Source organism: Penaeus chinensis, chromosome 11 (assembly GCF_019202785.1).
Source record: "Penaeus chinensis breed Huanghai No. 1 chromosome 11, ASM1920278v2, whole genome shotgun sequence".
NCBI classification, from domain to species: domain Eukaryota; kingdom Metazoa; phylum Arthropoda; class Malacostraca; order Decapoda; family Penaeidae; genus Penaeus; species Penaeus chinensis.
In genome coordinates, this window is record NC_061829.1 from 11387551 (window position 1) to 11400050 (window position 12500).

Genomic DNA, 12500 nt, shown 5'->3' on the forward strand with positions numbered 1-12500 from the left:
TTTTTTTTTTTTTACTAGTGCTATAACTACATATGTTGGCACTCGCACTCGTGTATGAAACTCTGATGAGCTAATACCTTTTTCAAAACACAGCAGCAATAAGTACGAAGTCTTGTGCCACAAGAGCTACCCTGGAGCCCGGGGCCTCTCGTCTCGCAAGACATTATTGCTTCTGAGTTCGATAAAGTAACTGAAATAAAGTAAAAAACCTGTAATTACAGATCCTTGCGCACTTTATAGTGCTTTGCCATCACTTTCAGTGCCCTTGCTTTTGCAGGTGACAGAGGCTACAGTAGGAGTAGTCAGCGCCTCACCTCAGACCCGCAGCTCTCTTCTACACTAGGGTAGCCTTTGTAGCTTTGACCCCTGGGTTGGGAGGCCCATTAGTCTGGGGCGTCCTTTGGGCGCACTTTTTCTTTTGTTCTGATTTTTTTTCATCTTAATGTGACTTTCCTGAACCTATCGGAGTTCCTCGTGAACTCCCGTATTCGCTTGGGGGGTAGGCATTGAATTACCGTCCTTCGCCTAGGCAAGTTCGGCGGTAAGGAAGTGTCCTACACATAACTCGATCCCTCTGTGGTACTGGAGAACGCAACCAGGCTTCCACTGGGAGGGGGGGTGGGTAGAGGACGGAAAACTGCCTTACTCTCTTAGCTATTGCTGTTAGGTTGATACCAAAAGTAAAGTTTTTAATCCCTTCAGGACTATGATTTTGAGACAAGGGGTCGGACCTGATCCGATACTCAGGATGGATGTTACCCCGGCTACCCCTTCTCCTCCTCAAGGAGGAGGTGCGATTCATGACCACTCTTTGACTAATTTGACTATGAACAACGGAACCCCCACTAATGACAAAACGAGAAGTCCACTTTTCAAAATCCCCACCGAGAATGCAAGGTTCGCGAATGTAAAATGCGTGTGATTGAAAATCAATCGCTTTTGAACGTGAACCCCATTTATCATCAAAAAGGTCCTTGATGGTCAAGTGGACGGCGATTTTGATTTTGTCAAAAAAAATGCGAGATGGAAGCCTTCTTGTTAAAATACAATATAACTCCCAGATTAAGGATTTACTTAAGCTGACGCAAATTCATAATCATCGATTTAAAGTAACTATTCCTATTGGCCCAAATACCTGTAAGGGAGTAATCTTTCACAGGGATTTGAGGACGATGGAAGAAAGTGATATTCTCAAGAGCATGAAGGACCAAGACGTAGTGGACTTTCATTGTATGACCAAGAAGGATGGGAATGTGCGAACGAAAACTGGATTGTGTTTTTTTACCTTTGCTTTGAATAAAATCCTAGAATATGTCAATGCTGGATATGAACGTGTCCAAGTAAGACCTTACATCTAAAAGCCAATGCATTGTAATAGATGCCAAAAATTCGGACACACCTCATTAAGATGTATTGACAACGATTCAAATATTTTTTTTTTGCCGTAGATGTGCTGAAGCCTATGACACCATCACATGTACTAGCCAGATTTCCAAATGTGCTAACTATGGAGGGCCCCCTCAGTCAGGATCTGCTGAGTGCAGTATCCTGAAGATGGAGACTGAGACATTGGCATATATGAGAAAGCATGAAGTTAGTTACACTGAAGCTAAGAGGAAAGTGGAAAGTTTGACATACAAACCCGATACTTCCTATGCAGCAGCAGTAACTAACATTACCCCTAGTGCAAGTAATGTCAGTCAACAGCTTGCAGCTAAGGAAAAAGAAATTGCTGAACTGAAACAAACCGTTTAAGAATTAAATATTAAAGTTTATCAACTGACTAAATTAGTCGATCAAATGGTTGCATCAACCCAGCATAAACATCCTAAGGAAGCTGATACCGAATCACAGTCCAGAGCGCACCTCCCCGTCCGGGGTACTCATGTAAGGACTTCGCCTGGCTCGCGATCGGTTTTTCGAAAGAGAAGCAGATCGCAATATGTCAGTCGTCTCCCTCGCCAGGAGGTGCAGGACATGGAGGCTTCTGTCTCCAAACCATCACGAGAGAGGTCCCCGGGAAGCGAGGGAGAGGAGGCGCTTCCCTCCCCTAAAAAGAAAATTAAAACTGGCGGACAAGGCACTTCCAAACCTTATAAAACGTAATCTTCGCGTCGACCATTATACAATGGAATTGTCGAAGTCTTAGATCTAAAGTAAATGACCTTAAATTATTAGCCTCGTCCTATGCTCCCGATATTATAGTTCTCCATGAAACGCATTTAACACACCTCGTCTCTGACAAGGTCGTTTCGCTGAGGAACTACCATTTATGTCGGAATGGATCGTGAGGGTAGGGGTGGAGGCGGAGTCGCCATGTACATCCATCAAAGCGTCCCTTTTACTGAAGTGACTATTGATTCTACTTTGTCGCATGTAAAGTAAAAATTAATGGCATGTATCTGACTATATGTTCAGTTTATTGTCCACCTGATAATGTGATAATCTATGATGAGCTCTTTGCTCTTCAGGAACGTCTACCACAAAATAGAGTAATTTTAGGTGATTTTAATGCTCATCATACGTTATGGGGTTCCCTGCGGGTGGATGAGCAAGTAGTTAAGTTGATTAATAAGTCTGATTTAGTCCTGAACGATGGTAGTCCGACGAGGGTGGACGATAATACCGGTAATTTGAGCTTTATTGACTTATCACTGGTCTCTTCATCAGTAGCAGCCAAGTGCCTGTGGCACACCAGTGACGACTCGTGGAGAAGCGATCATCTTCCTATTTTGATTGAATATTCATGCGACACAGTGAGAACGCCTTCAGCACCTAAATGTAACGTAAAAAGAGCAGACTGGGTCGCCTTCACAAGGAGCGTCAAGCTTGAACTTGTTGGAGTAACCATTGATGATAAAGTAAACAACGTTCAGAATTCGATTTTAGAAGCAGCATCAATAAGAGAAAACATCTCTAAAAATTTACATCATTCACGAGGGTAATAATTTAGATTCACCTAGAGACATTGCTAATGCACTCGCCAGGCAGTTCTCTCATACAAGCAGCTCAGCAAACTACCATTCCGCATTCCTGACCATCAAGGAAGCGGCTGAGCTACAACCTATTCACTTTGCCACATGAGATGACTTTGATTACAATAAAGATCTAACAAAAGTCAAGCATAATAACAATAACAAGAAAAAATGTTTACAAAAACTCACTCCGATCACTCTTGTTGTAGATCGGGAGTCACCCGTGGCTGGCGGCTGTGGGCATGCGTCTCCAGGGTGGCCGCTTCTTTGCCAACTGCGGGGGCACGCTCATCTCCCGCCGCCACGTGCTCACGGCCGCCCACTGCTTCGACAACCCTGGCATCGTCGATCCGTAAGTTCACACCGCCTCTCGACTTGTGTAATAAGATCTTTGGGGTAGGCACTTATTTTTAATGGGGTAGGTGTTTGCTTCGTTCTTATAATGATTTTTTTCTTTTTTCTTTTTATTTATTCATTTATTTATTTTTGCTTCGTTCATATTTATTTCCTCGCATTCTTTCGCACATCATTTCTTTCTTTCTCTTTTATTTACTCTTATTTTCCCTCGTCTTCATCTCCCTCATCTCACACCCTCCTCATCCCTACCCGACCCCGCAGGTCCATCGTGATCCTGGGCGACCACAACCTGCAGACGACCGCCGACGGAGCGACCCCTCAGGAATTCCGCATTGCTGGCCGTCGCGGCAACGGATACAACCGGCGGACCAGCGAGAACGACATCATGATTCTCATTCTGGATCGAGACGCTTTTATTAATGGTGAGGGGGGGGGGGGGGGCTGTTTGTGTTGGTGTTTCTGGTGTTGTTGGTGGTAGCGCCGGTGGTGGTAATGGTGTTGGTGTTGTCAGGTGTTGGTGGTGGTAGTGCTGGTCCTGTTCGTGGTGGCGGTGGTGGTGTTGATGGTTGTGTTGCTGGTGGTGGTGGTGTTGTTGGTGAGGAGGGATTAGGGTAGTGCTGGCAGTGTTTTAGTTATTGTTGGTGGTGATATTGTTGCTGTGATTATTGTTGTTGTTGGTGATGTGGGTGTTGGTGTCATTGTTGTTGGTGGTGATGTGGTTGTTGTTGATGGTGGTGTTGGTGATATGGTTGTTGGTGTTGGTGATGTGGTTGTTGTTGGTGGTGTTGGTGATACGGTTGTTGGTGTTGGCGACGTGGTTGTTGTTGGTGATGTGGTTGCGGGTGGTGATGCTTTTTTTTTATGTGGTTGGTGTTGCTGGTGGTATTAGTGATATGGTTGTTGGTGATGTATTTGTTATTGGTGATAGTGTTGGTGATGATGCGGTTGTTGGTGGTGGTGATGCGGTAGTTGATGGTATTGATGTGGTTGTTGGTGTTGGTGATGTGGTTGTTGGTGTTGGTGATGTGGTTGTTGGTGTTGGTGATGTGGTTGTTGGTGTTGGTGATGTGGTTGTTGGTGTTGGTGATGTGGTTGTTGGTGTTGGTGATGTGGTTGTTGGTGTTGGTGATGTGGTTGTTGGTGTTGGTGATGTGGTTGTTGGTGTTGGTGATGTGGTTGTTGGTGTTGGTGTTGGTGATGTGGTTGTTGGTGTTGGTGTTGGTGATGTGGTTGTTGGTGTTGGTGTTGGTGATGTGGTTGTTGATGTTGGTGATGTGGTTGTTGATGTTGGTGATGTGGTTGTTGATGTTGGTGATGTGGTTGTTGATGTTGGTGATGTGGTTGTTGATGTTGGTGATGTGGTTGTTGATGTTGGTGATGTGGTTGTTGATGTTGGTGATGTGGTTGTTGATGTTGGTGATGTGGTTGTTGATGTTGGTGATGTGGTTGATGTTGGTGATGTGGTTGTTGATGTTGGTGATGTGGTTGTTGATGTTGGCGATGTGGTTGTTGGTGTTGGCGATGTGGTTGTTGGTGTTGGCGATGTGGTTGTTGGTGTTGGCGATGTGGTTGTTGGTGTTGGCGATGTGGTTGTTGGTGTTGGCGATGTGGTTGTTGGTGTTGGCGATGTGGTTGTTGGTGTTGGCGATGTGGTTGTTGGTGTTGGCGATGTGGTTGTTGGTGTTGGCGATGTGGTTGTTGGTGTTGGCGATGTGGTTGTTGGTGTTGGCGATGTGGTTGTTGGTGTTGGCGATGTGGTTGTTGGTGTTGTTGATGTGGTTGTTGGTGTTGGTGATGTGGTTGTTGGTGTTGGCGATGTGGTTGTTGGTGTTTGCGATGTGGTTGTTGGTGTTGGTGATGTGGTTGTTGGTGATGTGGTTGTTGGTGTTGGTGATGTGGTGGTGGTTTTGTTGGTGTTGATGTTGGAGGTGGCTGTGTTGTTGATAGGGTTGTGGTTGCTGTTACGGCGTTGTTGGAGGTGCCGCGGCAACATCTGAGGTCACTAGCGGTGTATAGAAAATAATAGCGATAGGGTGGGGTTTGGGGGCAAAGTCCACAGGTAAGGAAGTTTTTTGTGAATATCCAGAATAGTTAAAGCAAATAAATGTGCTAAACATAAAAAGTCATATATCACTGTGATAAAGTATTGTGGCGAAACGGTGAAAATGAGTTAACGAATAAGTAAACGATATACACACATATGTATGTATGGATATGTATACATATATATGTATATATACATATATACACATATACACATATATACACATATACACATACATATATGTAAATATATTTGTATATTGTCCGGGGTTTAGTGTAAATCTTAGGATTTATTAGAGCAGTGTAGATTGAAGTATGGGCCTGCGTCCACGAACTGATGCGCATCGTAGATTTGAGCGTTCGGTATGGGCTTACACCCCACGAAGAGTGACCTGATCGACAACACGGGCTGTTCGTGTCTGTGTAAGACTTAACAAGTTCTTACATCAAGTCATTCATGGAGACTGAAAACAAAAATCAATATTAACCCATTCGCCCATGTGGCAAGAATACATGCCATACCCAGTGTAATACACGTTTATTTATTGTATTTACACATAGATGGCTCTACAAGTTCTTAATCACTAAATAGCCAGTTATCAGAACTACCTATCTCACCTGTTTACCCTCTACCTTCACTTTAGGAAAGGGTCTTTTGTATCATTTCATTGTCTAAAAGATTTTAATGGCAATTTAATAATCATAACATCAATAATAATAATAACAGTATCGACAGCAAGGTTATTAATATTGTCCCGCCAATTCAAGGAATGGGAAAATCAGAATCGGTAACTAAGGCCTACTGATAGACAGTCCTTGCCGGCTGAGCACATGTGGAGCCATCTGTATATAACAAAAATCACCAAAAACTACAGGGTACAGAACATAAATCCGGGGTGAATGGTTAAAGTTAGTTTATCACTTATGACACATACCCCTTACTCTGGGTAATTTTAGCGTCTTCATCGATTTCCAGTAATATTTTCATATAAAGACAGTTCAAGAATTAAAAAAAAAAAAAAAAAAATCGGTAATTTACTTACATGAAGTGAACAGGTGTAGAGATATGAGCCAAGTAGCGGGTCGTGCTTTCGTGGTCGCCGACGTCACTTTTGCTTCGGGTTCGTGAACCGTCGACGAAGAGACGCAAATGGCTCGACCACCCAATCCACACACACACACAATCACTCATTAACATTTACAGGGAAACCATCACTAACCCTTTACATAGACATATATGTATATGTATGTAGATATACAGATATAGATATATATATATATATATATATATATATATATATATATACATCTACGTATATATGTATATGTGGATATATATATATATATATATATATATATATATATGTATATATACATATACATGTATATATACAGATATAGATATATATATACCTCTACGTATAGATGTATATGTGGATATATATATATATATATATATATATATATATATGTATATGTATATATGAATATATACTCGTGAGTGTATATATGTGTATACATATATACATATATGTACATATACATATATATATAATATACATATATAAATATATATATTTACACATGTATATACATATATATGCATATATATAACACATAAGTATATATACATATATACAAATACAAACACACACATATATATATATATATATATATATATATATATATATATATGTATATGTATATGTGAAAACACATTTTTTAAGTATATTAATCTTGCCTTTTCCAGGTGACGTTAGCCCTGCGTGTCTACCGTTCAATGACCCGAACAGAGATTACCTGAACGAGAATCTGCTTGTGGTTGGCTGGGGAAGGACGACATTCGGTGAGTTTTGAACAAGTGTCGATAAAAGATAAGGAATAAAAAAAATAACAAATAATAAGAGACAGAAGATACAGAAAGATCAAATCGTATGAGCAACTGATGATGATGATGATGACGATGATATATCTTGAATCTATCAATATAACAATATTTCACGTAATTCTTGAAGCATAACAATATGAAAGACAAATATCTTACACTGGAAAATGAACATATTTCTTTATTTACCAAATTTTTATCTGAAAGAGTAACCCATAACCTCACCTCTCGTGTGCAGAGAACCGCAGGACGTCGCCGGTGCCCAATGAGGCTTACGTGCCCGTAGTGGACACGAGCCAATGCAGAGATTATTACCGCAATGTTGAGACCCAGCCTATGGTTGACAGTCGGAATATCTGCGCTGGAACAGGAGGCCAGGACGCGTGCAATGTGAGTAGCGACGGAAACGAGAGAACGAGCTTGCAGTTTTCCTGTTATAGGAGAGTTTTTGGGTAATTTGTTTCGTCTTTAATTGAGTGAAGACAAGGTAATTAAGGGTTTTCGCGTTATTTTGGGTAGTTTTACTTGATTTTCCTTGCTATTAGTTCAGAGTGTCTGAAAGTTTTTGTTACATTATAATTATATTGATTTCGCTGGCTCCACTTGCGAGATTAACAAAGAAACTGATGTATGATAAAGCTAATAATAGACATAGTTAAATTCCAAATCTAAATCTCTGTTGAATGTAAATCCAGTGTAAACTCGTAAAAATCCTCCGAACGGAGATTTAACTAGTCCATCCTTCTCCTTCCTCCAGGGGGACAGTGGAGGCCCTCTGCTCTACGTGGACAGTTTCAGTGATCAGTATTACGTCGTCGGGGTTGTGTCCTTTGGGGTGAAGTGTGCCTTGCCCGAGTTCCCTGGCGTCTACACGAAAGTCAGCTATTTCTTGGGCTGGATCAGAAACGTGGTTGAGAATACGTAAACAAGAGAATCTCAGCAGTCTTCATGTTTCACCATTTTAGGATCTGGATTCCTTATTTTGATCATATTTTAAGGATCTGGATTATTCACTGTTATTTTTAAAGCTATTGCTCTTTTTCATTTAATTCCAAGAGCCTGAATTCTGTAGTTTTCATCTTTTAAGGATATTTTCTATAAGGATATAGATTGTTGTTGTTTCCTATAATTTTGTGGATCTGTTTTTCGATTTGTTTATGCATGTATATTTATATTTTTTTTCATTTGTGAGGAAAAGGGCATTCTACTCAACTTAGTACAAGTAAATATATTAGTTTGTCGCAATGTATGGTGTTTTGATTTTACATACTACAAAAATACATAATCATATATTTCAGTCTGTATATTATGAAAAAAATAAAAACAATATAATGACTAAAGTGACCGAGAGGGTCTGGTGTGCCAAGCAGAACATTAACAGAACGGGACATAGAAGTTTACCTAAGAACCCCACCTGAAGTTTTCTATGTTGGTACATGTTGCTTACTGATGAACGGAGCACAGCTTCAGTTATGCTACGTTCAGTTTCAAGCAAGGTCGATACTGATTTCAAGATTTCAGTATTAACCAAGGTTGATATTGAAATCGACTAAACTCCACTTACCTTCCTAACACTCACATTTAAATATAGGACAAAGCCAAGACATGTTTCAAAGACAAATCTTTAAGAATCTTAACAAAGGATGCTACTATATTACCCGTACAATTTCTTCTACATACTGATCACGTTAATCACTATTGATACTGTTGGCTCAGAAAACCGTCAAAGTACTTTCAGGATGTTTCATTAATTGTGGTTCTCCTGTGAGAAAAAGTTTTAGGTTTTTGACGCCTTTTGCTTCTTGGCTAAAGGGTTTTCCCCTTTTTAGGTTTTTGAAGCATTTTGCTTCTTGGCTAAAGGGTTTTCCCCTTTCTAGGTTTTTGAAGCATTTTGCTTCTTGGCTAAAGAATGGTTTTCCCCTTTTTAGGTTTTTGAAGCATTTTGCTTCTTGGCTAAAGAAGGGTTTTCCTCTTTTTAGGATTTTGACGCATTTTGCTTCTTGGATTTTGCAGTCGTTCCCGAGGCAGTGCTTGAAAAGATGGACCAGTCGGAGCGCGGACCTTTTGCAACATCTGCGGCGGCTAAAGGAGCTGTTTTTTTCCTCTCCCATTTTCATTGTTTCTGTTATATATTTGTTTCATTAAACTATTCAAGTTCACTGTTTCCGGCTTTGTAACATACTTCTTGGACCACTCCTCGTAGGGCACTGCACCGGTGATGTTGTCCCCGAGGTAGTAGTCGGTACACTGGTACATGCGATTTATTTGTGCAATGTCAGACAGTGTTATTTGGTCTCGCTGACCCATGTACTATCCGAACTACCTTTAACTGATTTTTTTCCTGTCCGAACGACGGAGAGGAAAAATAGTGAGGTGTTATGGTGACATGGAAAATGCGCGCTCTCCGTAATGTAAAATAGATTCAATGTTATAAGGAATTCCAAAAGTCTCGTTGTGGGATATCCTAAAGTTGAACAGCGCGTCGGGAATAACGTGTTTTTCGTATATCTTGATAAAATCAGATCTGTCGGCGCGCTGATGGGCATGGTGAAGTCCAAGGATGTGCATCAGCTCGTGGATGATCACCGGAACCCTTGAGCAGAGGCCTTTGGAAATCTTCATAAATCCGCGTTGTCTAAAGCCGGTGGTGGATTAACATCCACTGTCCGGCTGTCGGACCTAAATCTGAGGCTTGTTGAAGGAATTAGACACCTTTTAAAATGTTACACAGGAACTATCTTCAATAATATTGATTGCAGAAAAAACCAGTTCTTTTACCTCATCTGAAACATTTTAATGGAAGGTGAAGGGTACAATGCCGTTCGGCCACGGGCGTAGTTGTTCGTACTCTGTGGAAGAGCACACGAAGATGGCTACCGTGAAGAATATACAGAGACATAATCTCACTGCCATCTTTACTTTTAAAAATATAATTTATATACAATTTGTTTGCGTAAGTATGTGTTTGCGTGGACGTAGCTGTGTGTGTGGTGTGTGCGTGCGTTTGTAGGAATATGAGCGTGCGCGGTTGAGTGTGTGTGAGTGTGTGTGTGTGTGTGTGTGTGTGTGTGCATGTGTATATGTGTGTGTGTATGTGTCTGTGTGTTTGTGTCTGTTTGTGTGTATGTGTATTTGTGTGTTTTTGTCTGTTTGTGTGTATGTGTATCTGTATGTCTGTGTGCGTGCGTATATAGTGTGTGTGTGTGTGTGTGTGTGTGTGTGTGTGTGCGTGTTTGTGTATGGGTGTATGTACTTAGGGGTATGTGTGTGTGTGTAGGTGTGTGTGTGTTTGTGTCTGTTTGCGTGTGCATGTGTGCGTTCTTGTATAGTATGTGTGTGAAAATATAAATAAAAAATGCTTATATGTGTGTGTGTGTGTATGTATGTATGACTGTGTGCGTGTGTTTCGTATGTGTGTATGAGTTCGCGTACACGTAATTACATGCGGTGTGTGCGTGCGTGTGTAAGAATATGAACGTGTGTATGTGTGTATGTGTGTGCGTGTGTGCGTTTGTATGTGTGTGTGTGTATATTTGTGTGTATATGTGTGCGTGCGTGTATAGGTGTGTGTGTGTATATGTAGGTGTGTATGTTTATGAGTGTGTGTGTGTTTGTATTTGTTTGAGTGTTTTTGTTTTGATTTGTGTGTGTGTGGATGTGTGTATATATGTGTGTAAATGTTTGTATGTGTGGGCGATTTTTGTGCGTGTATGTGTATGTGTATATGTATGTGTGTATGTCTGTGTGCGTGCGTGTGTAGGAGTGTGTGTGTGTGTATGTGTGTATGTCTACGTGTGTTTGTGTGTGTGTGTGTGTCTGTTTGCGTGTGTGTGTCTATGTATGTCTATGTGGGTGTGTTTGTGTTTTAGTTTGTGTGTATGTGTTTTACTCTGAGTGTGTGTGTGGATGTGTGTGTGTATGTGTGTATGTGTTTGTATGTGCGGACGATTGTATGTGTGTTTGTGCATGTATTTGTGTATGTCTGCTTGTACGTGTTTATGCGTATATGTGTCTGTGTGTGAGCGTATATAGGGTGTGTGTGTGTTTGCGTGTGTGTATGTTTGTGTGTATTTATGTCTGTTTGTGTTTGTGTGTGTGTGTGTGTGTGTGTGTGTGTGTGCATGTGTGTATGTCTGTGTGCGTGCGTGTATAGGTGTGTGTATGTCTATGTGTGTGTGTGTTTCTGTCTATTTGTGTGTGTTTGTATTTGTTTGTGTGTGTATGTGTGTGTGTGTAGGTGTGTTTTTGTGTCTGTCTATGTGTGCATGTGTGTGTGTGTGTGTGTGTGTGTATGTATGTCTGTATGCAGAACAACGAAGGGAAGTGCAGGAAAACACACTTACAATTTGTTCAACATGAATTCCACACGCATGTATAATGTGTGCGTGCGTGTATAGTGGGTGTGTGAAATTATTAAATACACAAAGAAAAAAATGCTTATATGTGTGTGTGTGTGAGTGTATGTGTGTATGTCTGTGTGCGTGTGTTTGCGTATGTGTGTTCGCGTACATGTAACTGCGTGCGGTGTGTGCGTGCGTATGTAGGAACATGAGTGTGCGCGGGTGAGTGTGTGTGTATGTGTGTGTGTGCGTTTGTGTGTGTGTATGTTTGTGTGTGAGTATGTTTGTGTGTATGTGTGCGTGCGTGTATAGGAGTGTGCGTGTGTATGTATGTGTGTATGTCTATGTGTGTGTGCGTTTCTGTCTGTTTGTGTGTGTGTGTTTGTATTTGTTTGTGTGCGTTGTGTGTGTGTGTGTGTGGATGCGTGTGCGTATGCGTGTATGTGTTTGCATGTGTGGGCGACTGTATGTGTGTTTGTATGTGTATTTGTGTATGTGTGCTTGTACGTGTTTATGCGTATATGTGTCTACGTGTGTTTCTGTTTGTGTGTATGTCTGTGTGTTTGTGTGTGTGTATGGGTGTATGTACTTAGGGGTGTGTGTGTTTGTGTCTGTTTGTGTGTGTGTTTGTGTCTGTTTGTGTGTGAGTGTGTGCGTGCGTGTGTATGTGTATATGTATGTCTGTGTGCGAGCGTGTATAGTGTGTGTGTGTGTGTTTGTGCGTGTATTTGTGTGTTTTTGTCTGTTTGTGTGTGCGTGTGTGTGTATGTCTATGTGTGTGTATATAGATGTGTGTGTATATATGTATGTGTGTATGGCTATGTGTGTGTGTTTCTGTCTGTTTGTGTGCGTGTGTGTGTGTGTGGGGGGGGGGGGGGGTATGTCTATGTGTGTGTTTGT

The 12500-nt window shown here is 41.2% G+C and overlaps 2 protein-coding genes across 3 annotated transcripts in view; one reads left to right on the forward strand and one right to left on the reverse strand.

The window, feature by feature from the left end:
* LOC125030699 (venom protease-like) overlaps positions 1–8505 on the forward strand; it is a 16020-nt gene extending 7515 nt beyond the window's left edge. For both annotated transcript variants that reach the window (XM_047620898.1, XM_047620897.1), the window contains exons 6-10: positions 3185–3327; positions 3594–3754; positions 7126–7221; positions 7499–7650; positions 8018–8505. In XM_047620898.1, the coding sequence (XP_047476854.1) occupies positions 3185–3327; positions 3594–3754; positions 7126–7221; positions 7499–7650; positions 8018–8185 (720 nt within the window). In that variant the 3' untranslated portion in view covers positions 8186–8505. The remainder of the gene's footprint in view (positions 1–3184; positions 3328–3593; positions 3755–7125; positions 7222–7498; positions 7651–8017) is intronic.
* Positions 8506–9636: 1131 nt separating this feature from the next.
* LOC125030404 (low choriolytic enzyme-like) lies at positions 9637–10173 on the reverse strand. The gene is made up of 2 exons (XM_047620439.1): positions 10075–10173; positions 9637–9876 (listed from the first exon to the last, which is right to left on the reverse strand). Exons 1-2 carry the CDS (start codon positions 10171–10173, stop codon positions 9637–9639), a joined length of 339 nt encoding a protein of 112 aa, XP_047476395.1.
* Positions 10174–12500: the final 2327 nt, after the last annotated feature.

Bases quoted from the DNA above. Each gene is read 5' to 3' on its own strand.
- LOC125030404 (XM_047620439.1), bottom strand. From the start codon at position 10,173: ATGGCAGTGAGATTATGTCTCTGTATATTCTTCACGGTAGCCATCTTC. The intron at 9,877-10,074 runs GTACCCTTCACC...GGATTTATGAAG, and splicing joins GCCCGTGGCCGAACGGCATT to ATTTCCAAAGGCCTCTGCTC.